The 24,446-nt window shown below is 34.8% G+C and overlaps 3 protein-coding genes, 1 long non-coding RNA gene and 1 pseudogene across 5 annotated transcripts; all 5 read right to left on the reverse strand.

The window, feature by feature from the left end:
* Positions 1-356: 356 nt before the first annotated feature.
* LOC145075753 (oil body-associated protein 1A pseudogene) lies at positions 357-1,096 on the reverse strand (annotated as a pseudogene).
* A 4,723-nt stretch (positions 1,097-5,819) lies between these two features.
* On the reverse strand, positions 5,820-7,246 carry BETA-TIP (beta-tonoplast intrinsic protein). The gene is made up of 3 exons (XM_079019762.1): positions 6,967-7,246; positions 6,631-6,884; positions 5,820-6,495 (listed from the first exon to the last, which is right to left on the reverse strand). The coding sequence occupies exons 1-3, from the start codon at positions 7,097-7,099 to the stop codon at positions 6,106-6,108; spliced, it is 777 nt and encodes a 258-aa protein (XP_078875888.1). The 5' UTR covers positions 7,100-7,246; the 3' UTR covers positions 5,820-6,105.
* Positions 7,247-9,451: 2,205 nt separating this feature from the next.
* LOC145073204 (uncharacterized) lies at positions 9,452-10,620 on the reverse strand. Its single transcript, XR_013691288.1, has 3 exons — positions 10,348-10,620; positions 10,193-10,255; positions 9,452-9,694 (listed from the first exon to the last, which is right to left on the reverse strand). It is a non-coding gene; the product is annotated as an uncharacterized LOC145073204 (long non-coding RNA).
* Positions 10,621-12,459: 1,839 nt separating this feature from the next.
* SMU1 (transducin family protein / WD-40 repeat family protein) lies at positions 12,460-15,877 on the reverse strand. The gene is made up of 13 exons (XM_079019746.1): positions 15,711-15,877; positions 15,059-15,269; positions 14,806-14,958; positions 14,648-14,696; positions 14,464-14,547; positions 14,265-14,368; positions 14,105-14,191; positions 13,968-14,021; positions 13,792-13,887; positions 13,569-13,696; positions 13,274-13,460; positions 12,988-13,095; positions 12,460-12,889 (listed from the first exon to the last, which is right to left on the reverse strand). The coding sequence occupies exons 1-13, from the start codon at positions 15,737-15,739 to the stop codon at positions 12,638-12,640; spliced, it is 1,542 nt and encodes a 513-aa protein (XP_078875872.1). The 5' UTR covers positions 15,740-15,877; the 3' UTR covers positions 12,460-12,637.
* A 1,306-nt stretch (positions 15,878-17,183) lies between these two features.
* Positions 17,184-21,983, reverse strand: LOC145073183 (testis-expressed sequence 2-like protein (DUF2404)). Of its 2 annotated transcripts, none has more exons than XM_079019745.1 (7): positions 21,318-21,983; positions 20,906-21,144; positions 20,027-20,648; positions 19,616-19,952; positions 19,443-19,540; positions 19,156-19,350; positions 17,184-18,028 (listed from the first exon to the last, which is right to left on the reverse strand). In XM_079019745.1, exons 1-7 carry the CDS (start codon positions 21,501-21,503, stop codon positions 17,345-17,347), a joined length of 2,361 nt encoding a protein of 786 aa, XP_078875871.1. In that variant the 5' UTR covers positions 21,504-21,983; the 3' UTR covers positions 17,184-17,344. The 2 variants fall into 2 exon arrangements, with proteins under 2 accessions (XP_078875871.1, XP_078875870.1); XM_079019744.1 differs by having other exon boundaries at positions 19,443-19,543; positions 21,318-21,982.
* Positions 21,984-24,446: the final 2,463 nt, after the last annotated feature.

A 24,446-nucleotide genomic window follows, 5' to 3' on the forward strand; every position in this document is an offset into this window, starting at 1 on the left:
GAAATTTAAGTATTGTCAAATGATGTTTTAAGTAAAAATTCTAAGAAAAAGGAAATGAGGTTGAAGTTGTAAAAATTTTGGGACTTACATGGCTAAAGCAATATGCCATGCTTGCATAAAATGCTCCGTGTGAGGTGATACAAGCTGAGGACAAACTCATGCAAGTCTACATAGGGTGATTGCACTATTTTCAGTGACTTATTAAGCCCTTCACAAATAACATCAAAAAATACTAGATGATTCAGATGATAAACAAAAAAACAAATAAATAAATAAAGGACATTTGACACTTATAAAAAAGATAACTGATACTTGTCGCCATACCAGTTACTTAGCAACAACCTCAAGAAACTCAGCTAGGCGTGGGTGCAAATGAGTTGGACAAACCTAATAAACAAAAAACACCAAAAAAAGTTAATATATAGTTAACATAAACCATTGTTAACAACTAGACGTAATGAAATTGGATGACTATATTCCCAAATTACCCTTTCCAGGTCTCCAAGCAATGCAAATTGATATCTCGTACAATAGTTTTGAGTCCAACTCCATCAGCGTGTGCTTTTGAGTGAATTCCTTGGGATAAACCTTCCATATACGCCCTGTTATCCCTTTCCTTTTTGAACAAAACACCATAGCGAGACTCCAAATATGTAATAATAATCGATCGATAGAGTTTCTACATAAGTTGCAGGTGATCAAAAATGGCGGAAATCAGGAAATGTAAATTGTACCTTTAGCGAGATTAGGGTAAAGCCATCACGAATTAGAGCCATCATTACCTTTGGGAGACCTAGGGGAAGTTGATCGCCTCTATCCACCTGCCAAAAAAGTGAATCGTCTTCCCGTAAGTTTTCGGCGCTTTCTCCCGATCTTGCCGCTCAACCGGACCAGGGACGCCGGGGAGGAAAAGGACGTCGCTCTTCACCTCATACTCGTGGATGTGCCACATCGGCTTTTCTGAGTCCGGCAAGGTTAAGAACAGTTTTTATGTTATGATGTTTTCAACTCCTATTAACCGGGCATCGACGACTGGACGATCGTAGATCAAGCACTGTCTCATATCCTCGTTTTGATGGCGACGGAGACGGGGCATAAATGGAAGGGGGATATCAGAGCACAAAATAGAGAGACAGGGGAGGCAGGAGAGAAAAGAGTCGAATGAGTGTTTAAAAAAGCCCTAGAAATTATCCCAATGATTTTCAAATATATGAATTGTTGAGGTATACAACAGAGATGGCATCGTGATTAGGGTTTGTAGAGAAAAGGGAAGAATAGAACGAAGGGGATCTTGAAGCGGGGTATTAAAAATTTTAAGAATTTTGAGGGGATTTCATTTCCCCCTTTCAAGAACGCGCGTTTTAGTAAAAATCATAAAGCGACAATCACAGAGGACGCACGTTTTAGATAAAGTGCCCTCCGTGTTTTTTTTTTACATTAGACACTAATTTAAGGGCACGCAATAATGCGTGATCTAAATCCTCAAATTTTTTGAACAGACGACACGTTTTTATTGTCACTCTCTTTTGCGTAACATAAATTAGTGAGCGTCGTGATTTGCGCGTCGTAAAAGGGTCTTTTTCTTGTAGTGGACTTTCCTTGGATAGAAGTGGTCTAAAACCAAAACCCTAACTTAGTACTCAAACCAAAACACCATAACTCTTGCATGGAGGGAAGAAAAGAACCAAGATCACATTTTATGGTTCTTAGCACCTAAAATCGTCTGAAAATGATAGCTCTTATGGTTAGAGTAATCCATACTCATGAGCACCAAGACTAAGGGACCAAAATGCATAAAACTTAAGAGCTAGTAAGATCCAATGAAAACATTCATCAAGTTTCTAGCTTTATACCTTTTGGAGGTTGCTTGCAAGGTGGAAGTTTCGGATCTACAATTTCTTAAAGCTTCAAAGATGATCCCACTATTTTCTTTTCTCTTTAATAACACAAATACACACTCTCAAGCTAAAAAATTCTCACACAATGGATTAGGGTTAGCAAGGGACGTTTTAGGAGGTGGAGACTGATGAAGGAAAGAGTTTTGAGGGGATAAGGATGTTTAAATAATGCTCAAAACCCAAAATTAGGGTTTCATTTGTCACATAAGCCCAACGTACTCATGAGTATGCCTATCATACTCACATGAGCACATGACTCCCTTTTAATGAGCTACACCATGCGTACGCCCAAGTACGCATGGTGTAAGGACCAACTTTGTAATACGTTTTCATACTTAAGGTCAAAATGGAAAATACCTGACGTTCGGGTGTTTAACATATATTGCCAAGGAATCCCCAAGTAAATGTTGTTCACTCAGGGATCCTTTAGGATAGATTCCCTTGCTAATAACGTTTTAGGATCAGGAAGTGAGAATAAAAGGAATAGGTAATTCGGGTTAATTACTGTAAGTTGAAAACCTCTGTACTCACCAGATTTTTCAATCTGACCCACTCAGTTTCTTTGTATCACTAGTGGCGATACGAAGATACTTCGATAATAGTGTAATCATATACTAAGGGATTAAAAGAGTTTGTAGGCCACTAGTGTAATTACTGTAAGGCTTGTCAAAGCTTATGCTTATGTTTCTGTATCAATTATGACATCACACGTTTAATAAAGCAATGAAAAAAACATTTCTTTGGAAATACTTTTATGGGGCCAATTCCGCAAATAAAATTTAAAATGAGCATAAATAAAATGTCTTTTCTAACCATGAAAAATGGGGATGTCGCATTTGCCTCCTCTCCTCGAAATGGGCTCTTCTTCATTGGTTTGAGTGGGATTCGCATGCTTACCTCGATTCTTGTTTGAGCACTCCAACGTATAATTAATGAAAAAACTGGATTTGTTACAAGTAAAACATTTTATTTTATCTTTATAATTTCAGGGAGCATTATGGTGTAACGACCAAATTTTACAAAGAAAATTTTTCACTTTTGAGTTAATCAAAACAATCTCATAAACCACAGATTCCCAAACATATATTTTCAAATTAATATTCATTACATCTTTGTTTTCCTTTTTAAAACAAAGAGAGATAGAGTGCGCGCCACGTCATCACGCTGGGCCCTTGCCCTTGGGCTCAGAAGTACCTGAAACAAATCAACAACCTGTAAGCGAAATGCTTAGCGAGTTTTCCAGAGCATACCACATGCAAACACATATACATATCCTGATAGCTAATTAAAGCTACAAACATGCCACATAAACCATGCAATACAATCAACAAGAATGCCATGGGCTACCCCACATGGTCTTTACCTAGGACTGACATGGGCTACCTCACATGACCTTACATCCAATGCCATGGGCTACCCCACATGGTCTTTACCTAGGAATGCCATGGGATACCCCACATGGTCTTATATCCAATGTCACGGGCTCCCCCCGGGGTCTTCCATACCAACATAATATCACATAACATAACAATTCATAAATGAATAACACACATACAACATGTACACATAATGGGCCGACCTTGGTGCCGTAGACCCATAGGTATGGTGAGAAGACTCACCTCCGTCCGATGAATACGAATACTGCCCTCCTAGTAATTCCCAGCCTCCCGAGCTCCAGAAGTTTTGCAAGATGCTTTTAATGCAGGATCTTGAAGCACCCACTTGATCCAAGCTTGCTTGACCACCCCTTCTTCTTGAAATACACACAAAAGGCCACAAATGCACACTTTAAGGCTTAAGAATGATCTCACAAGGTTTCCAGGAGTATATGGACGTTCGAAGGCTGTGGAGGCTCTCTAGGTTTTAGTCCAAGGAACATAAGGTTGCTTAAATAGGCCTAAAGTCCAGATAATTAGGGTTTTGCAACCCTAGCGCGTACGCCCCGCGTAACTCAAGGTACGCCCAGCGTACCTTGATTCCTCCGCGACCACATCCATGCAGTACGCTAAGCGTACACTTAAGTACGCCCAACGTACTTAAGGGACCATTTATGTAAATAATATAATCCTTAGGGTTCTAAGACTTACCAAAATTTTGGATGTTACATATGGTTATTTTGGTTTGCATCTCATGGCCACCTCCTAAACCATACCTTGACCTCGACCTCGACCTCATCCCTGACATCGTCCTTTATGTCCTCCTCTCCCTTGATCACAAGTGTCCCTCGTCGGGTTGCTTAGATTGAAATGCCACTTGGCATGTGTAAGCAATAGAGAAGGTTTACCCTCTCGTTCTCCATAACGTTGAAATCTCTCTTCGTGGGTCTTGAGACGACACACAACTTCTTCCACCATCATGTTTTCAAGTCCACAAATTACTCGATCGATGCTACGATTTCCGATTTGCATAGAGGTGGACACATGATTTCATATTAGGTATGACACGGAAAAAAATCGCCTATAGTGGCACATTTTGTATTACGTAGTTGCACATTTTTTTAAGTAGTGACACAATAGTAGAAAAAAATTCAAATTTTTTTGCGTTGCATACACGGAAGTGAGGCCTTGCCAGTGCCAGTGTGGGACACCAATAAGAACCACATCTGGATTTGCATTATTTACATCAGGATGGCTCGAAGACATTTTTTCACCATCTTAACCTCCTCGATATTTTCATCTAGATATTGAATAACGATCACAATAGGTCATAATAGTATTCAATCTCATAGCAATATCTTACACCAATTCACCATCTTTCATCCGGATCATCTCAAAGTCACTTTACAAAGTTTGTACTTTAGCCTCCTTTACCCGATCGGCTCACATACGAATCATCTGAAACGTTTCTCATGCTTCCTTAGTCGTGTCCTTCTCAATTATCTTTAGAAGAACGTCCTTCGGAATTGCTTGGTCAACGGCCACAAGCGCCATCCAATCTTTCCGTCCCTCCACTTCCATGTTTTGAATTGCATCCAACATTCTTACTCCCAAATTGCAAATTCACCCGTATTTTTATAGCACACACTGAACAGTTCATCTTCATGAGCATTAGACACTGCAAAATAACACTACCCTCCTTTGGGCACCCTCACCTAAGTGGACAGTGCGATAACAATACCCTCCTTTGGGAACCCTCACCTTCAAGTGTGGCCAATCAGCCATTTTTGGCATATACTTGGGAATACAATAACTAGACTCGGATACCACTCGGAAGTAAAAAGTTAAAAGTATGTCGGTGGTCTCCAATCAGTGAGCAAAAATGCAGATTTGCTGAGAAAGACATGGGAAAAACAGGAGACATAATAGCTAGCTAGCTATTGTCGATAGAAAAAATATAGTCTTAATTATAAAAGGAAAAATTTACTGCTGATCGATTTCATTACTAAATCAAAGGAAATATACACCTTAAATAGGCATTACATCTAATATTTAAGTTGCAAAAGTACCAACTACTAATCTACAACATGCTTCATAAAACAAGGAAAAAATGAAGGACGATTGATTCATCCCCCTAAACTGACAGATCTAGACAGCAAAAGAAAAGTCATTTTTTAATAAAAAGCTGTCGAAATAAGGTTTAATCATCAAAAAGAGCTGCGATGAGCCGATGAGGCCGTGTAAGCTCTGTGCAAGTTGGCCACGAGTTCGGGAAGCCAAAAGAGAAGTCGTTCAGAAAAGTGAACAAGTGAAGTGATGGCCACACGGCTCACGCACAACTTGGCCATAAATAGGGGTAAGCCACAATATATTTCTAAATTTTATATACAGCATATTTAATACTTGAATTACCACAAATAATTTGATACCTCTACAAACAAATTATAACTTGTTGATATGAAACATATTCGATATGTTAATGCCGAACAGCCAAATTAATATGCATGCATTAGATACGTATATATATGTAAAATATATCATAATCTTTACACGTGTATGTAATTTCCTATGCAAATGTGAACATCGAACATACTTCAACAAAACCAGGGGAAAGGGTGAGCGGCATTATTTGTCTTCTTCAAACTCCAACACATCAAAAAGAAAACATTAAAAAAAAAAAAAGAAAAAAAAAACTCACATAAAACCAACGTCGGAAAACACCACAAAATACACAAAAGTAAATTAAACGCAACCCCCTTTTTTATTACTTATACACTAATATATAGCATCATAACACATGGCTCAGAAGCCAAAACCACGATCACCACCTCCTAGTAATCTTCTGGAGCCAATGGCTGGTGGTGTGTATGCACCGGCGCCTCCGGCTGGATTATCCCAAACTCGTAGATCAAACCTGCAATCGCCGCCCCAATGAACGGTCCCAGCCAGTACACCCAATGGTTGTTCCACCGCCACCCAACCAACGCAGGCCCAAAAGCCCTTGCCGGATTCATCGCCGCCCCCGAGAACGGCCCTCCCACCAGAATATTGGCTCCCAGTATAAACGCTATTGCCAGTGGTGCAATCGTCCCCAACGTTCCTCTCTTATGGTCTATCGCCGTCGCAAATACGGTGTACACCAACCCGAATGTTAGAATGATCTCCATTAATAACGCATTCAAGTTTCCCACACCAGTCGCCACTGAAAACCCAATCGGTCTCTGCAAAAAATCAATTCCGATCATTTTGTCAGCTAGCTTTTGATTCTTCAGACTCCGAAAGAAGATTCAGTTTGTATAGTTTTTAGAGAAGCAATTGTAATCAAGAAACTCGGGTTTAATTAATGGAATTAATACCATGCCGTCGGTGGCTAGACGAAGTAACAATGAGGCAACGACGGCGCCGAGGAGTTGCGCCACCCAGTAGTACAACGCTCGAACCACAGAAACCCTTCCGGCAACCAGAGTACCGAAAGTGACCGCAGGATTTAAGTGTCCACCTGACACGTTCAAACTCGAGGCCACGGCGGCGAAAAATGACAGAGCATGAGCCAGCGCCACCAGCAGCAGCCCGGCTCCTCCCAGTGCATGGTCACGACCGTACATCCTATCTGCATTCAAACTCGAATCAAAATTAACACTAAAAATTTGAACTTTCAATGATGACCGGAAATGATAGAAGTTGTTAGTTACCGAGAGCTAGGACGGAGCCTTCAGCGGCGAAGACGAAGACGAAGGTGGAAAGGAACTCTGACAAGGTGGCGCGAGCGGAGTCTGGGTGTGTGGCTTCATCGGCTCTCCCGATGGCGTATCTACGTTGCGGCATAGCGTCGTTTGCTTTATGTAATCTAACTTTTACCCTGTGTGATGACAGATATCGGTGATAGAAACCTTTGTTGATTATGAAATGTTAACCACGCAAGATTGGAAGTGAAACCTGTAAATTATATTGGGAAGGAAGAAGTGGAATGAAGATGAGGATGATGGATGGGTTTTTAAAACGGGGGGAAGGTAAACGCCATTGTATGGACACTTGGTGAAGAACTGTAGAGAGTACGACACGTAGGTGTGTGTTGGCATGAACGTTGAAATCCAAGCTGAGTTTATGGGATATGTTTGTTTAAAACTAAAAAGGATAACATAGAAAGTTTGGTTTGATCCGTTGGGTCATGTGGAGGTTTTGGAGACGCTTGTTTTTACTTTTTATTGTAAAAGTTTTACAACCAAAAGTGTCAAAATGGCTAAAGAATTAAAGAGATTGGAATTAATAAGTTTTTAGAATAGGACCAAAGTTATCAATTCCTTAAATGTTATATTTTTAACTGCAAAATAATACGCAAAATAGTACTGCAAATTGATTATTTTTTAATTTTTATTTTTGTAAAGTGAACTTCCCTAACGTGGATTTCCAAACCAACTTGTGCATACCGACTAATCCAATATTCCAATATTACGAAAATAAGGTTATTTTTTATGCCTTAAAGTAACTGCAAACGAACTTACGTAGTAGTCAAAATGGTTGAGACCAGAGGAAGTGGAGTGGGGTTTTCAGCCTACGTGGCATGTGATACCGCAGTGAACACCGCCCCCTTCAAGGTCTTAGGGTGTGATTTGTAACCAATATAATTAGGTGATGTTGATAGATAGATGGAGGCGGCGGCAGATGCTGATGGTGGCAACAGAGAGACGATTCAATCGCTAACATATCATCGGTGTTATCTCTTACGTGGGCAATAGAAGCTCTGAGGAAAAAACACTACGTAGATTGTAGCTTTGGACCTGAACGGACGTGGAGTAGGTTTAAAGCGGTGGAATGAGTAAATGGATCAGAAAAGAATGGAGGTGCAGAATGATCGAGAAGGAATGACCAACCCAATACAAATAACATAAGAAGGGACGAAATTGCAACTTCAAGAAAAAACCGGGCAATTTCATCGATATGTATTGAACTTTATTTAATTAAAAAAAATTCCAAAATAGTTAATAGGCAAAATAGAAGGACAAATTATGTCAAACCCTATAGTTATAAAAACAAAAAAAATTCCAAAATGGTTAATAAGCAAAATAGAAGTATCAATTATGTCAAACCCTTAAGGGAACCTAAAATTAATATATATATATATATATATATATATATATATATATATATATATATATATATATATATATATATATATATATATATATATATATATATATATATATATTCTTGATCTTGATTACAATCTTCGGATCATATGCCTTTTGAATATTCTGGTTTCAACTTTCAAGAGCTTTTATAGTCCAATCTTGATTGTCTTCGAATTCGGGTTACACGGGCTTTTAGACCTTGGGCCTTGGCTGTCCTGGGTCACATGAGCATATATATATATATATATATATATATATATATATATATATATATATATATATATATATATATATATATATATATATATATATATATATATATAGGGTTAGGATCAAATGTGAATCACAAGTATTGTATGAATATATCACCATATTGTGACCATTAGATTTAAAAGAATGAAAGGATGTGATCTTAAGGTGCGTTATATTAATATCGACTAGCGTTTATACACTTAGTCAATTATAATGGGAAATATGACATTTCATTAAGAGATATAAATGATAATTGTCTACATTTTAGGCAACTAAATATAATTAATTAATAAAATTCAAATTTCGACTTTCAAAATTTAAAATATAAATTAAGTTTTTTTAAAATGTTTCCAGAATTCAATTTCCATTATTATGGTTCTCATTCTTAAAGAATAATTTTTTATTAGAACACTTTGATTCTTTCATTCTTAAAGAATACGTACAATTTCATTTAATAGTTTTTTTTTTATTCTTTTCTTTTTTAAATACTAATATGTTATGAGAAATAACGTTCTTAAATAATATAAATCATATATTAGACAGTAACATATCATTTTTTTAATATAATCAAGAATACATGCTACAAAAATAAATAAGAACCATTCTTATAACATAAACAATCATTTTTATAACATTAAAAAAGAATATGTACAACATTTTGAAGAATATATACAACCTTCTATACTAAATTCTTTAAGAAATTGTCATCATTCTTGAAGAATATATATATATATATATATATATATATATATATATATATATATATATATATATATATAAAGAATATATAACACATTCTTTTTTGTCAAAATGCTAAACTAAAAAAAAAAATAAAAATAAAAAAACCTATACATTTTCCTCCTATGTACATTTTTTTTTATCATATTAGTTAATCTTTGACCAGCCAATGTAATTGTAACATTCTTGAACCAATTGTCCTTTTTTCAACCTTTTATTCTTAAAAAATAGATTGGTTTAGTATTCCATTCTTAAAGAATACCCTATATCACAACCAATATCTTCTTTTCCTCTTTTTATCCTGTATAGAAATGAAAAAGTGAGATCTAAATATCTAAAGATGCAACTACAGGATACTTCAAATCAAATTATCAAAAAGATATTATGTTTATAATACATTAATTAGTATTTTTAGCCACATCATTAAAATGAGCAGAGTTATATAATTTGTATGCTTGTAATTTAACCTGAATGTGTGTTAACTGTTAACAGAATCGTAGTTTACGGACTATAATTTTTCTTGCTATTTAGCTAATTAGAATATGGATTAACTAATTTGCAAAAGGGAAAATTATCTTTCAAGGAAAAGGAAAATTTTGCTCATATTTTCCATAGGAAAATCAGATTGTCCAGCCTAAGGGCAAAAATTCAAAAGACAGGTTCAAGAATTTTAAACACAAAAAGAAAATCTGACCTCTTGCAGTGCAAATTAAAATAGAAATGGAACTAGTTCATTAAATTGGAATTCAAAATATTGTAATCACATATCAAATTGTTAGAAACACAAGAAGGGACAAACCTGTTGGTAATGCAGCTTCACCATATTAGACAACAGAGGCACAACCATAGATGTCCAATAATCCTTAAAACCAAATTGATACAAACATACAAATCAATAAATTAAGTTGCAGGTCAAAGTGGATCGACAAGACTTAAAAAAAATCGAGAATTCACCAATTTGCAGGTGTTGATCGAGAATCGTCCCATGAGTTTGGTTCCTTTTTCCAGTTATGGAACCAATGATTACTATATCGTTTAGACAAGTCTTGTACCCCACAACCATCAAATGGACCGTAGAGGTAGGTGTCTCGAACAAAAGCCATCATTCGTGTGTCTCCAGTTTGTAGTCTTCACGTCATGTGTGCTTCACCGGTTCATCCTTCGGTTCTTAGCATCTCGTCGATGTGTGAAAGAAAAACAGGAAAATAGAATAAACCCTAGGCGATGGTTGCTATAGAAGATAAATTCTAACGTAATATTGCTTAAATTCCTTAATTATAGGTTTTTAGGTTATTTAATGAATTGATTATAGATTTTAATTTAAAGATAGTTAATTCAACTAAAAAAATTACTAAATTACCCTTATGAAATGATGGACCCCATTTGGTCATACATTCACACAATAATTGTGGGTTATATATGAACCTAACTATATATATATATATATATATATATATATATATATATATATATATATACACACAGAGAGAGAGAGAGAGGGAAAGAGAGAAAGATAGAGGTTCTGTTGAGATTCAAAACAAAATAAAGATCTTCAGATTCAATCTCTGCCACATAATTCATATGTGTCGCTCTAACCCTCTGACATACCGACATGGCAGGTCAGTTATAATCATAAATGATTATGTAGCAACATCCGTTCCTTTCTTCTCCGCCATCTTCCCCACCACCACAACTGCCACTAGTCGACCCCACATTGCCACCTCCGTCATTTATACCACCGTCATCTCTACCACTGCCACCCCACTATTGCCACCTCCGTCATTTATACCACCGTCATCTCTACCACTACCACATCTTCTTCCATCAACCATTATAATTATATATGACTACTCAATCTGTAAACAAGTATATATGTATATCATTTATGATTAGGCATACTCCGCTGTTGCCGGTACATTGGAGTGTTAGAGCGGCAAATGAAAAATATGTGGCTGAGATTGAATCTCAAGATCTCTATTTTTTTTTTGATTCTTAAGTGAACTGTCCCTTATATATATATATATATATATATATATATATATATATATATATATATATATATATATATATATATATATATATATATATATATATATAAGTAGGTTCATGCGAAAACATAAATATCTTGCAAAAACGTGAAAACATATTTTATCTTATAAAAATCAAACACAAATACTATAAAAATTAAATTTATTAGCAATAAATTAAAGATAATAAGTTTACATTGGATTGTGTTATGATAATATAGATTTAAAGACGGTTTTAACAACTATTTTTTTCACGTCCTTAACCACTGTTAAATTCATGTTTTGATAATAAAATGTTAAAAATCATGCTTTGCTAATATGAAACAATTTCTCATGTATTATCGATTATCATCATGCAGTTCAAAGTTTGGATGAATTATTGTCCAAAATATAAGGTTGAGTTGACACAATCTCATAGTTTTCTCTTGTTTTCGCGTTTTCGCAAATTATTTGCATTGTCGCATGAACCCTCCTATATATATATATATATATATATATATATATATATATATATATATATATATATATATAACATAAAATAATGGTCGTATTACTAAAAAACAATTGGTGAACATCAAATTTAACAGTATCAACTACAACTTTTTCAATCAGTTTTTTAATTAAGTAAAATGGAAAGACAAATTGAGAGAGAGCATGTACAAATCATTTGTTGATAATTTATGTTAATTTAATTTGTTTGATAACAATTGCTTAAAAGTATCAATGTCATTTATAAGAACAAAATTATTAGCAAATTACATGAAATATAACAACCTACTTTATTCCTTTTGCCAGCAATGTACAAAGCTGAAAGTCGGGCATTGTTAATGAAATTACTTCAAATATGTTGTTATGACTTGTATTTTTACCGATAATAGCCATATGTTACTTATAATAGCAACGTAATTATATTTCTTCACAAATAATAGCAATCCACTTACAATTCCTTACCCATAATAGCAACATACTTATATTTCTCTACACATAACATCACTTTTTAGCAATAAACCACATAACCTTATATCATTAACAAAATATATATATAAGTACTTCATGATTATGGTAATTAAATGCATTGTTAACAACATGAATAACAGCATGTACTTGAAGTGAAAAAAAATGACATACAAAATAAAAATGCATTCAACTATTGTTACATGAGTCCTTCAAAACCAAAAAAAGAAAAAGAAAAGGGGGTAAATGATAAAAGAGCATCTTCAAGGCTTCCATAGTTTCATGGTGCAATCTTCACCATAAGTGGCTACAAGATTCCGGTGGGGATGATGGCAAATACCGATTACGTCCTTCTCATGCACCTTCATCAAGTGCTCAAGTTTCCCAGATTGATGGCTAAAACAGTACAAGTTCTTATCTTCACCAATACAATATATCCATTCCCCTTTTGGTGATATGCAAGCTGCAACAAAATCTCCACCCTCCCTTTTACCAGATGAGAAACTTTTCACCACCTTCATATTTTCAACACAAATATATTGTTATATTATATTTATAACTGAATGCATGCATCTTAATTAATAAGAACTTCTGATAAAAACAAAAAAGCCACCTGTCCTTGAAGAGTCATGAGATAAATTGATGATGTCTTGTTGCAAACTATAACATGGTCTGGATTTTTTGGAGAAAGGTGAACCGAATTTACTGACGCATCTCCTCCCTGTAAGTCAAACACAGAGCAACTGTAAAGTCAAACTTCAGAGAATCTTTGACTTAATTGACTTAATATTTGATACAGAAATAACAACTTAATAGAGAAAGTGTTGGTTTCTTAATAAAGGTTGTTTCTTTTTAGAAACTGAATGAACTGTCTGGATATGAGTAAATGACTAAATTACCCTCAATGGAGGTGGTGGCTTGAAGGTTTGTAGACAATCTGTAGTCTTCAAATCCCAAACTTTTACTGTACAATCACTTGATGCAGTAATGACACGAAGTCCATCAGTTGTAAAAGTGGCATCATTTACATAAGAAGAATGACCACGAAATTCCTTTAACAATTTTCCATTTTTTATCCCATGAATCCTGGTATTCGATACAATACATAATTACCAAATGTGTGTTTATTATGTATATTTCAACTTAAATAAATAATTTTTTTTTTTTTTTTAATTTGTAATATGTAAAACAAACCTTGCAGTTCCATCAAATGAAGTGCTCAATAACTGACTTCCATCACGTGAAAACACAACACTTGTGACACCTTGAGAATGGGCGTTTTCAAGGCGTCGCAAACATTGCCCATTTCTTATTCTCCAAACCTATAATTACATAATTAAACAGATTTTATATTTACACTTGAATAAGTTGTGTGTAAAATAAAAAATAAAAAACACATAAGACAATGTATGCTTACTTTAATCTTTCCATCTTGTGATCCAGAAGCAAGCATCTCTGAATCTCTACTAAAATCGATACACAAAACAGCATCATCATGCATCATGAAGGATTCCTACAGAAGGAAAACACCATATTTTAAAAAATTAAATAAGAAATTATTATTATTATGTTAAAAAACAAAGTATCACTCACTTCTGCTTGGTACTGAAGATCTTTTTTAAGTTTCCCACTTATGTGATCCCAGACCTGGTAAATATTTGACATTAATGTAGCCAATTCCATATCTTATAATCTAAACTATAATTTAACATGTAAATGACAAGATTAACCTCAATAAACCCATCAACAGAGCAAGAAACAAGGAATTGTCCATCAGGTGAGAACCTTGCACTTTCAGGGTGACTTTTCTTTCCAAACTGCAATAAGTTTTGAACAGAAAGGTTAACAATGGAACTAAATTATTTACAAGAAAAATATCTAAGAAATCACCTTAATAGTATGACCAAGAGTTGTTGGATACTTATCATCTACATCTTGTTTCATAGCAGCTGTTCCTCTAAACAAATCAAACTGTGTTCCAGGTGGCAGTAACCCTAAAAAAGCCAAGTAAAGTATTCTCAATAACACAAATCTATGAGGAAAGAGAAAAGATTATAGTTTAGAATTAGACATTAGATAATGGTGTAACCTTGGTGTTGTTGCCACTTCAATGCTTGACCAATTAGAGCCATTAAACGTGATGGTGGAACCACAGAGACTTCTCCTGCAATAGCTGAAAAGGGCAAAACGGGAAAAATTAACTTTTTTGTTCTGTTTCTTGGATATCTGGAAAGGGTATATATGTACAAAACTACAAACTACAAACTACAAACATTGAGCAATTTGTGCGCGTCTTTTCTCTTTTGTTGATTCCTGATAAGCCTGTAGAGTAATTACAAAAAAAGGTACAACATAATTAGCACAATCACTAAACAAAATACTGTGCTGTGTTATTGGAATTTCTATAGAATGAAGAAATTACAATCCTAACCTCATGGGGATCAAAATAAGTTCTAACGAGAAGATGCTCAAGTCTTAAATATCTTTCTGGCTGTTCTTGTTTCATGACACTCATTGCCTGAGTTTGCCTTAATATAGCACGAGCAGTATCCAACTCCCGAAGTTCAATCATTTCTAGAACAATCTACAGTGGAATTCAAATAGATAACTGTAATCAATGCAAGATACAGGAAATCACAAGAACAGACTTTGACTAGTCAAAAAGGTGTTAATGTGTTACATACCTGTTCATATAAATCTTCAAGTTTCTTTCTTGGAAGCTTAAGCTGTGCCACTTGAGGCAATATTGCATCCCATCTACCACTGTTGATATCTGCTACAAATGTTTCAAGGCTGTCCACTGTATTTAAAGATACTTGGCACTCGCTTTGCAGTGTTTGGAATGTTTGATGCAGAGAGTTCTCTTTGCAGAACTGAAGAACTATTTTAATCACACTGTAACCAAAAGTACAATAGAATTATATAAAAGCATATAATGTGCTTCCAGTTAACAAAATTAGCTGGACGAATTCACAATACGTTGCTCATTCATGGACTATAAAGGACGAATTCACAAAGTATACCAAGGCAAGTATTTATATATAAGGTTTACCACTAACGAAAGGTTGTTAATTTGGTAATAGCTTTAATCATTCAGACATACGTGATACGTGAGCTGAGCTTACGATTCGGGTCATAATTTAGCGCATACAAGAGGGTTCCTCAGTATTACCTCCAAATTGTACTCCCACAACGATGTAATTTCGGTCGGTTTATAAGATGGATTCGTTTCAATCATCTCGTTATCATAGCTTAAGGTATATCAATTTACATGACTCTACAAATAATGCATTACACAGTGACATAAAATTGACGAAAGAATCTACTTTTACTTACTCTCGAGCTTCGATTTCTAGGGCAGACATCGTACTGGGTCGTTTCTATCGGTGGAAGGTTTAGGGTTTTGGGTAATAACAGCGAGCCCTTTTGTCAGTTTGGTTTAAGCAACAACAAGGCAATGGCGTAGCAGCCTAGCAGGTTCTCACCTTTAATTTCAGAAACCCAAATAACGTAAAAGACGATATATCGGTAAAATTGTCGGATCCGGGTCCGGTGCCAATTAAGTTCATGCTGAACTTATTGTTTAACCTTTTAAATTTGGGTAAATTACATAAAAGTTATAATTCTTTTTTTTTTTTTTGTGACATTGTGTTATTTTTCTTTCAAATATGAAAATTCCAACAAAAAATTTGTAATGTTAGGCCATGTAGTCTGTACTAAAGTTTTTTTTATATGGAGTGCGTTGATTGTTACTATGGGCGGAGCTATCCTAAGATCAAGGTAAGCCGAAGTTCACCTTTAAATTTTTTTTTATATAAATAAAATATCATTTAGATGTTATTTTCTTTTCATGTTAAACTTATCATATTCTTCTTCCTAAAAAAAATTTGGCGTTGCCCCTGATTGTTACATTTTTATGTCCATGTCATTGCATTTAAAAATATAATATGAGAACTAATTCTTTACTTATCTTATCAACTATCTATTTATCTATTTCTCTTCTTTATAAACAATTGGTTGATTGCAATTAATAACTCACTAGAATCACCTTATAAGGGCACACAAAGTCGTCCTTGGTTTGAGGATGGGTTGTGGCAGTATCGTCGGTGTGTGGTTCCGACTAAAAGCGGATTATAACATTTAATTCATCGAACGGGTATACCAACCCGTGAACTGTTTCAATTGTATTCAACATGTACATGACATTTAAAGAATCAAAACAGAAGTTGCATGCATGTGTCAACATAAATTGATAATTCAATGACAATTGCACAAAGAATTAATTCATTTCCTGCCATTTTTTTTTATTTTGTATTTTGTTCCATCCATAACATGTATTATTTCTTGTTTTTCTTTTAATATAACTTTGTAAATATTTGTGGGACAATAACACGTTTGATCTTGAACAAAATAAAATAAGTTAATTATTCATCCAAACCCAAAATTATATGCAAGCTATAACTACAAAAATATGGTATGATCTAGGTTTGAAACATGTAAATTAAACAATAATTGAACTAAATTAATGAATTAAACAAAATGATTACAACGATTCCACCATTCTCTAATGGTATGACATAATTTGGTATACCACTTAAAGATGTTGAAATCTACCCAAATGGAGCAAGAAACATAAAAAATAATAATAATAATAATAAAATTTTTAAAAATAACATAAAATAAAATAAAATACTCTATTCTATTTAGGACAATTATCTAGTGAAAATGTGTTTCTAACAAGGTCTTAGATTCAATTCCAGACATATACTAACTCATAACTCATTGTTCAAAGAAAAAAAATCTTGCGACTTAAAAGAGCAAATTGAGAGTTATGACATTAACCCTAAGAAAAATTATACATGTTTTGAATTGTAAATCAATGATTCAAAACTCTTTAACAATGTATTCAATCTCCAACAACGTACACCGAACACAAATGCGATAAATGTACATATAAAAACACGAATGAATTAGCTCCCTCCTGGACCCCGCATCTTCTCAACAATATGTCTACCTTTCTCTTCAATATTCCGTCTCTTTTCTTCAAGTTTCTCCCCCATTTTTTTCCTTAACCCCAACATCTTGGCCTTGGTTCCCATTCTTCTTAACCTCGCATCCTCCCCTTCCGCCATGTCATTACTTTCTTCACTCGTCACCACCACTGGCTGAGGTGGCAATGGGTGGAGTTGCCAGCTTGGCAATTTAACTTCTCTCTTCTCATCAACCGACCGGAGTGACACAGTAAGATCCGCTTCTTGTCCATGTTCCTCACTTTCCAACAATGGAGTTTTCTCATCTACAGAAACATGATCATCATCTGCTCCTAAGTTTTGTTCATCAGTTTCAGATACGCTTTCTAAGCTACGATTGCTGGTGTTATGGACATCTTGTGGTTCTTGGGAAGGTTGGTAGGGATGAGGTTCGTGTACAATAGTGGGTTCGGTAGTGGTGGTGGTAGTGGTAGTTGTGGTGGTGGTGGTGGTGTTGGTGTTGGTGGTGGTGGTGGTAGTGGTGGTGGAGTTGGTGGTAGATTCAGGATTGGCAAATATAAAAGGGGCGGCTTTTTGTGGGATCCAGTCGTTCTTTTCGGCTAACATAAAGGGAATGGTTACACTTTCAGAGTTGGGGAGTACCATGGTTTCACGAATAGCTGTCTGTGAAAGTAAACCATGCATATATCAGAAGCTTCACAAAATAAAGATTTTCTATCTACTTGATGCTTTTTTCAGAAAACCCATATCAAAAACTTAAAAAAGATCACATTTTTCGGAAAACCCATATCAAAAACTTTAGAAATATCACATTTTTGGAAAACCCATATCAAAAAGATCACATTTTTTGAAAACCCATACCAAAAACTTTAAAAAGATCACATTTTTGGAAAACCCATAACAAAAACTTAAAAAAAAAAAAAAAGATCACATTTTTCGGAAAACCCATATCAAAAACTTTAAAAATATCACATTTTTGGAAAACCCATATCAAAAACTTAGAAAAAAAAAATCACATTTTTCCCTAAAACCCATACCAATAACTTTTAAAAGATCACATTTTTGGAAAACCCATATCAAAAACTTAAAAAAAATAAAATAAAAAATACATTTTTTGGAAAACCCAATCAAAAACTTAAACAAAGATAACATTTTTGGGAAACCCATACCAAAAACTTAGAAAATAGATCACATTTTTGGAAAACCCATATCAAAAACTTAAAAAAAAATAAAATAAAAAATACATTTTTTGGAAAACCCATATCAAAAACTTAAACAAAGATAACATTTTCGGGAAACCCATACCAAAAACCTTAAAAATATCACATATTGAACCAAACCCAGATCAAAAATCAAGCTTTTGTGAATCAAAATTGAAAAAGATAAAGAAAGCGAAAGCAGAATTTCACCATTGATGGCAATGGGCAATGGGATTGGGTAAACTTAATTAAATTATTAAAATGTGCAAGTATACCCCCTAAATTTTATAAGTGTATTATAGATTGTTTTTTTCTTTCAAAATTTAACGGAACTTTTATAACATTAGAACAGATAAGGAATATTTATCAACATTCAGTGCACAAAAAATAGTTTGGAGGCCAAAATGGACATTTTGAACAGTTGGTTGCTATTTTAGTAACATCAGCCCTTTTCTGAAATTGAGAAAGTGTTTTGACCTCGAAAGTAAAAGATCACCATTTTTGGAAGCAATTCAAGACATGTAACCAAAGATGAAAGCAATTCAAGACAAAAACAAAAACAAAAGTTGCATAAGAGCATTTTAATCTAACCTTAAATTTACCGATTATGAACAACGCAATATGTCCACTTGTAATCTTGTGATCCCCAACAGAAGACTCCAAACTAAATTCTATATCAGGCATTGATGTAAAACCAAACCACAATTGATCTGAAGGAGGAGGTTTTATATGCACCCTTAAAGTTCCTCTAAGGGTTGTTACCCGAATTGCCATTGAAAGAGGCACCTTCACAAATCACAAGATTAATTTTTATAAACATTTTTACTTAATATCTATAATCAACAAACATTTAAATCCAAAATTATTGTTATACAAACCTGAGACACTTGTTTCGCAACAGAATTTAACACGGATTTCCACTTGGATACAGCAGAACTTGAAGATGCTTGTTCATCTCCCTTAAAACTTTTTACCTCTTCTGTAACAAGATAAATTAGTATTTGTCCAATTGATCAACTTACAAAATAAAAATAAAAATTATTCAACTTACCCAATTTGCGTATTTCATCACCCTTGTGTTGATTAAGCTTCAACTGTTCTTCATAGTAGCCAACACCTTCTAGAAGATCAGAAGTGACATCCTTAACAGATTTGGAATCTGAATTCATAGTTTCTGGATTTTCAAGCTCTTGTACTTCAAGCCTTGTTTCAATATCCAACACTGCTCCACCATAATATTCGATATCAATTTCCATGGCAACCACTTCCTTCAGATCTGATGGTAGGACCCGCATACCATGAATATATGGTGGGATATTTCCAGGATTTACCCCTGTGCAAACTATCTCCCCTATGTAACTTGGGGTCCTTATTGTAGAGAGTGTCCTCTATACACAAATAATTTATTAATTAGTTATATAGTATGTGCTAAATCTTTTATTTCAAGAAAAATGTTACACACCTGAATTCGTGCTTGTATAGAGTTCTTCAAATCCGCATTGCTTTTGGCATCAAAAAATAACCGTGATATTAACAAATTGCAGCATAATGTTCCATCATCACTAGCTATTTTATTAATAGAATGAGTAGAATCTGTATCAGATCTTGGTGTTAATAATGCTTGAACAATTTCCTCTTCAGTAGAATGATTCGGTTTCTTGTGTGTTTGAAAGTGTTTTGAAGAGCTACCAACTGAACTTGACTCTTGCACTGTATTAGATTTTTCTTTTTTATCTTCTCTACCAGCTTTAGAAGTCTTTTTGGCAAGTTTCTTTAAAAAGTGGCGAACTTTTGATGATGAAGTGTCTATCTTGATTGTTTTATCGCCTGTTTCTGGATTGAAACCTATGGAGGGTTTTAGAAATGAAGGGTATTCAACATTTAAGGATCCTAGGTAATTGTGAAAGTCTGAAAGTGATTTCTGAAACCATTTGAGTTTCTCTTTGTCATCACATGAAGCAAGACGAAGGGCTTTACACCATGATTCCTTTTCAGAAGATGTCTCGAAATATAAGTAGAATAACTTGCTTCCATGGTATAGTACTGATGACTTGTTTTCCACTCTGACAGGGTATTTTTTGGCCCTGTGAGATAAACACAACACCAAGATTTAGCAATAGTACAGAAATTCGTGTGTAATTTGTATTCCAAACAAGTAGAAATCCATGTCACTCTAAAGGAAATCATCTAAGGTACCTAAAAGGCTAAAACAAACAACCTACCAAAGAAGCAAGACGAAGGGATTTAAAAAGTTATGCAGCTGCAATATAAATGTAAGTCTAACAGTCTCTTTAAGGATGTAACAATCACAATACAGAGATTCTAGGCAAGAAAGCATCACCACTTTCTGGTGGGTAAATTTGTAGCAGAAACAGCTTCTACAGTGCAGCCTGAAAGAGGAATCTTCGTGAGGTTGCCATCTGGTTCTATAAGGATGAGTGATAGATCCTTGATGCTTGCATGCTTCCGCACAGGTGAAACCTCCACAATCTCATTTTTACGTTTTTGTGAACGTGATCCTTTATCAAATGATGGTAAAGTCTTTGGGATCTTTTCCTTTTCTAAAATCCAAACCCAACCCTGAAAACGCAAGCAGTTTGTAAAGAATTTTACATAAATGAAGTAGTTCTATTCGTAACCAAATTCTTCAAATCCATCATATATTAGAAGACTAGATTCTATAAACAAGTAAGAACCAGACAACTATAACAACCAATTGCAAATAGCAAAATGAAAAAGGGAGGAAAACTGACCTGTTTATCAGGAAATGAAAACGGGGGTTCCTCTCTTTCATACGATCTGGATTTGGCGACCTTAACAGCATCTTCCTTTGTTTTTCTACCCAATTTTTGTATAAAGAACAAAACTCCCACAACTTCAACACCAATTACAGCTAATGCCCCAACAACGAACCCCACAAACAATGCGAAGGCCACCATAACCGTGTTTTAACTACTGATCATAAAGACTATAGACAAAACCCAGTTTCAATAATGCACAAAAACACACATCGAACATCAAATCGGCGGAATCTTCCTCATTATCAATCAAAATTACGCAACAAGGTGTCAAAACTTACGCTCCAAGGGACTGAGGAATCAAAAATCGATGCAGAGGAGTTGTAATTAGAAGTGGGGTTTCCTGCTTGAACTAAGAAATTCGAGAGATGCAAGGTAAGAGTGGAGGACGGCGAAGACGTGGAATTAGGAGGACGTCGGACGCGGTTGCTTTTTAATTAGGGAATCAAAGATGATTTGATGATGGAGTGCAGCGGTGAGCATATTTGGATTTCGTCTATTTTCTACCCCAATTCCAAGTTAGAAGTAGTTTACCAGAATGGAGCAGCATAAGCATATGGCGTGGTGAATGCTGATCGTCGCAATCAACGTAACGAAAATTGGAAAATGACTTTCCCATTCAACAATTTTGAACCTAGCCATTTTGGGATAAAAATAATTTCATTTTAAATGATAAAACAAAACAACATGTCGATGAAAGTGTATTTATTGCTTTCATTTGAGTGGTTATTTGGTATATGCTATTATTACTAACTTTAAAATATTATTTTGTATATGCTTTTATTAACTTTAAGATATTGTATTTGTATACTTTAAATGTGAAGATTATATTTTGTTTTTTTTTTAATTTAAAAATATCATATTTATTTAAAAAAAAGTTAGTATTTTTATAATCATTTTAATTATACAAAAAGAAGTTGATGGCCATATTTCTCTTAAATAACAAATCTTTTTACATAAAATTGATTATCATATTGCCCCTAATTATCATTAACCCTTCTTAAGAGCAAGTTTGGTCATGTAAATAAAGGATATAACGTATGCATTCAATATGCATGCATGCACACACGATCATGCATTCTAAATACACACATATGCAGATGACACATGCATTTAGTATTCACACATAAACAAACAATATGTTAGAAATAATTAAGGAATAGCAAGTTGGCTATTTTTCTTATCGTACATTAACAAAAGCCTTGAGTGGGTTTTTTAAGGCTTCCTTTGCCTTAAGTCTTCGCATGCTCTAATAGAGGCGAAGGGATGTGTCAAGCCCGTACGTGCACCTAATTGGTTCGTGGTTGTGGATGCGAGTTTGTGAGATGGCAAAATTTAGGTTCATCACACACTTTACACTTCACACGTCGAATCAGTCGTTGGGAGCTAAGAAGTAGTTTTACATTAAATCATGAGGTTTTACATTGAATCTTACAACCTAGAGCGATGTAAAAACATTTAAGGACATAATTCATTCTGTGCAACATTCAACGGTCAATATCAACAATCAACATGTTGGTTTTAAGATATGTCTTTTTATTTTATTTTACTAACAACGAGACAACTTTCTTTCATCTTTCATCCAATCAAAAAGATCTGGTCACGAAGAATCAAATTGATTTCTAGACGGAATATGGTGATTAAACAATAATAATTGAGTTTTAGTGTTTGCGACTAATTGACATATAACTTTCAATATTATTCGTCGGTTTGAATGTTTGTCTATTAATGAATCTGTAACGACCAAAAACCAGGATAAAATTTTTCATTTTAAAACAAGAGTTACAATCATCACATTGTTCCAAAACCATCACATAACAAAACATAAATAAGTTAGTGTTATGGGACAAACCATAGTCTTACAAGTAATCTCCTGTCGATGGCCAAATCCCGGTCTTCCATACAGTTTCCAGAGGCCAGATCATAGTCTTTCATACAAATGTCAGGGGTCATATCCTGGTATTTCATACAGTTGTCAGGGGCCAAATCCTAGTCTTTCATACACATATCACAAATATAGCTAATACCTTATATCACAAATAATAGGTCGGCCTTGCTGCATTCGATCCATTGATATAGTAAGAAAACTCACATCAGTCCGCTGATAAATAACTAAATGCTAGGCTACCGAACCGGAAGATCCCACAATGAACACAAACAAATCACCCTAATCACAAATAGGTTATAAACCATAACCGTGGGCCTAAATCCTAAATCCAGACCTTCTAAGATAAAAGCCGATTTTACCCTTCCCGTAATGGGCCTTACCAAACTTGGCCCAATACATAATAATGGACCCCAAGGCCCAAAAAGGCCCAACTCAAGCAACTTAAGGCCCATTAACGAAATCCTAAGTTCCACTCATGCATCAAACAGTCAAAATCCCAAAACCTAACTAAGCCCTAAAAGTCCAAAGTCCAACCGAATACCAAAAGCCCAAGGAAAAGCCTCTATTTGGCGTAGGCGTTGTACGTTTAGCATACTCGACCACCCACTAGTACGCGCAACGTACCCCTTGGTACGCCTGACGTATTTAGCTGATTGCCACCTTAAGCCAATAAGTGCTTAATGCGTTCAGCCATTAAGTCCAACTTTCTGATCTCGTCCATTTAGGGTTCTAATACATAAAGTTGGCATCTTTAACCCTTAGCATGTCTTAACAGAACCCAACATCCATTTTTATCCATAAAAGTTCATATTAGGGACTCAAATTCATGAATGGACTCATATCAACCATCAAGATTACATTTTTATGCATCTATACTAACAAATGGACTAAGATCTAACACCTCTAACTTCTGGAGTTGCCCAAACTTACAAAGAGAACCCATGGGACCAAATAAAGCTCATAAACAAGCCCTAAACCCTAACTATCAAATGAATCATCAAGGTAAGAACTTTACACCTTTTATAGCTCCCAAAGTTGATGAAGAATCTGGATCTAGAAGCTCAACCTCAACAAATGTTTGGTCTCCGAGTTCCTTCTTCTTGAATACACACCAAAAATGCCACAAAGTCACTTCAAAGCTCAAGAACAGTCAAAAGGACGAACTAGGGTTAAATGGGATGTAATGAACAGTGGAA

This window comes from Lactuca serriola, chromosome 9 (genome assembly GCF_051521515.1).
Source record: "Lactuca serriola cultivar US96UC23 chromosome 9, Lser_US96UC23_V15, whole genome shotgun sequence".
Classification (NCBI taxonomy): Eukaryota; Viridiplantae; Streptophyta; class Magnoliopsida; order Asterales; family Asteraceae; genus Lactuca; species Lactuca serriola.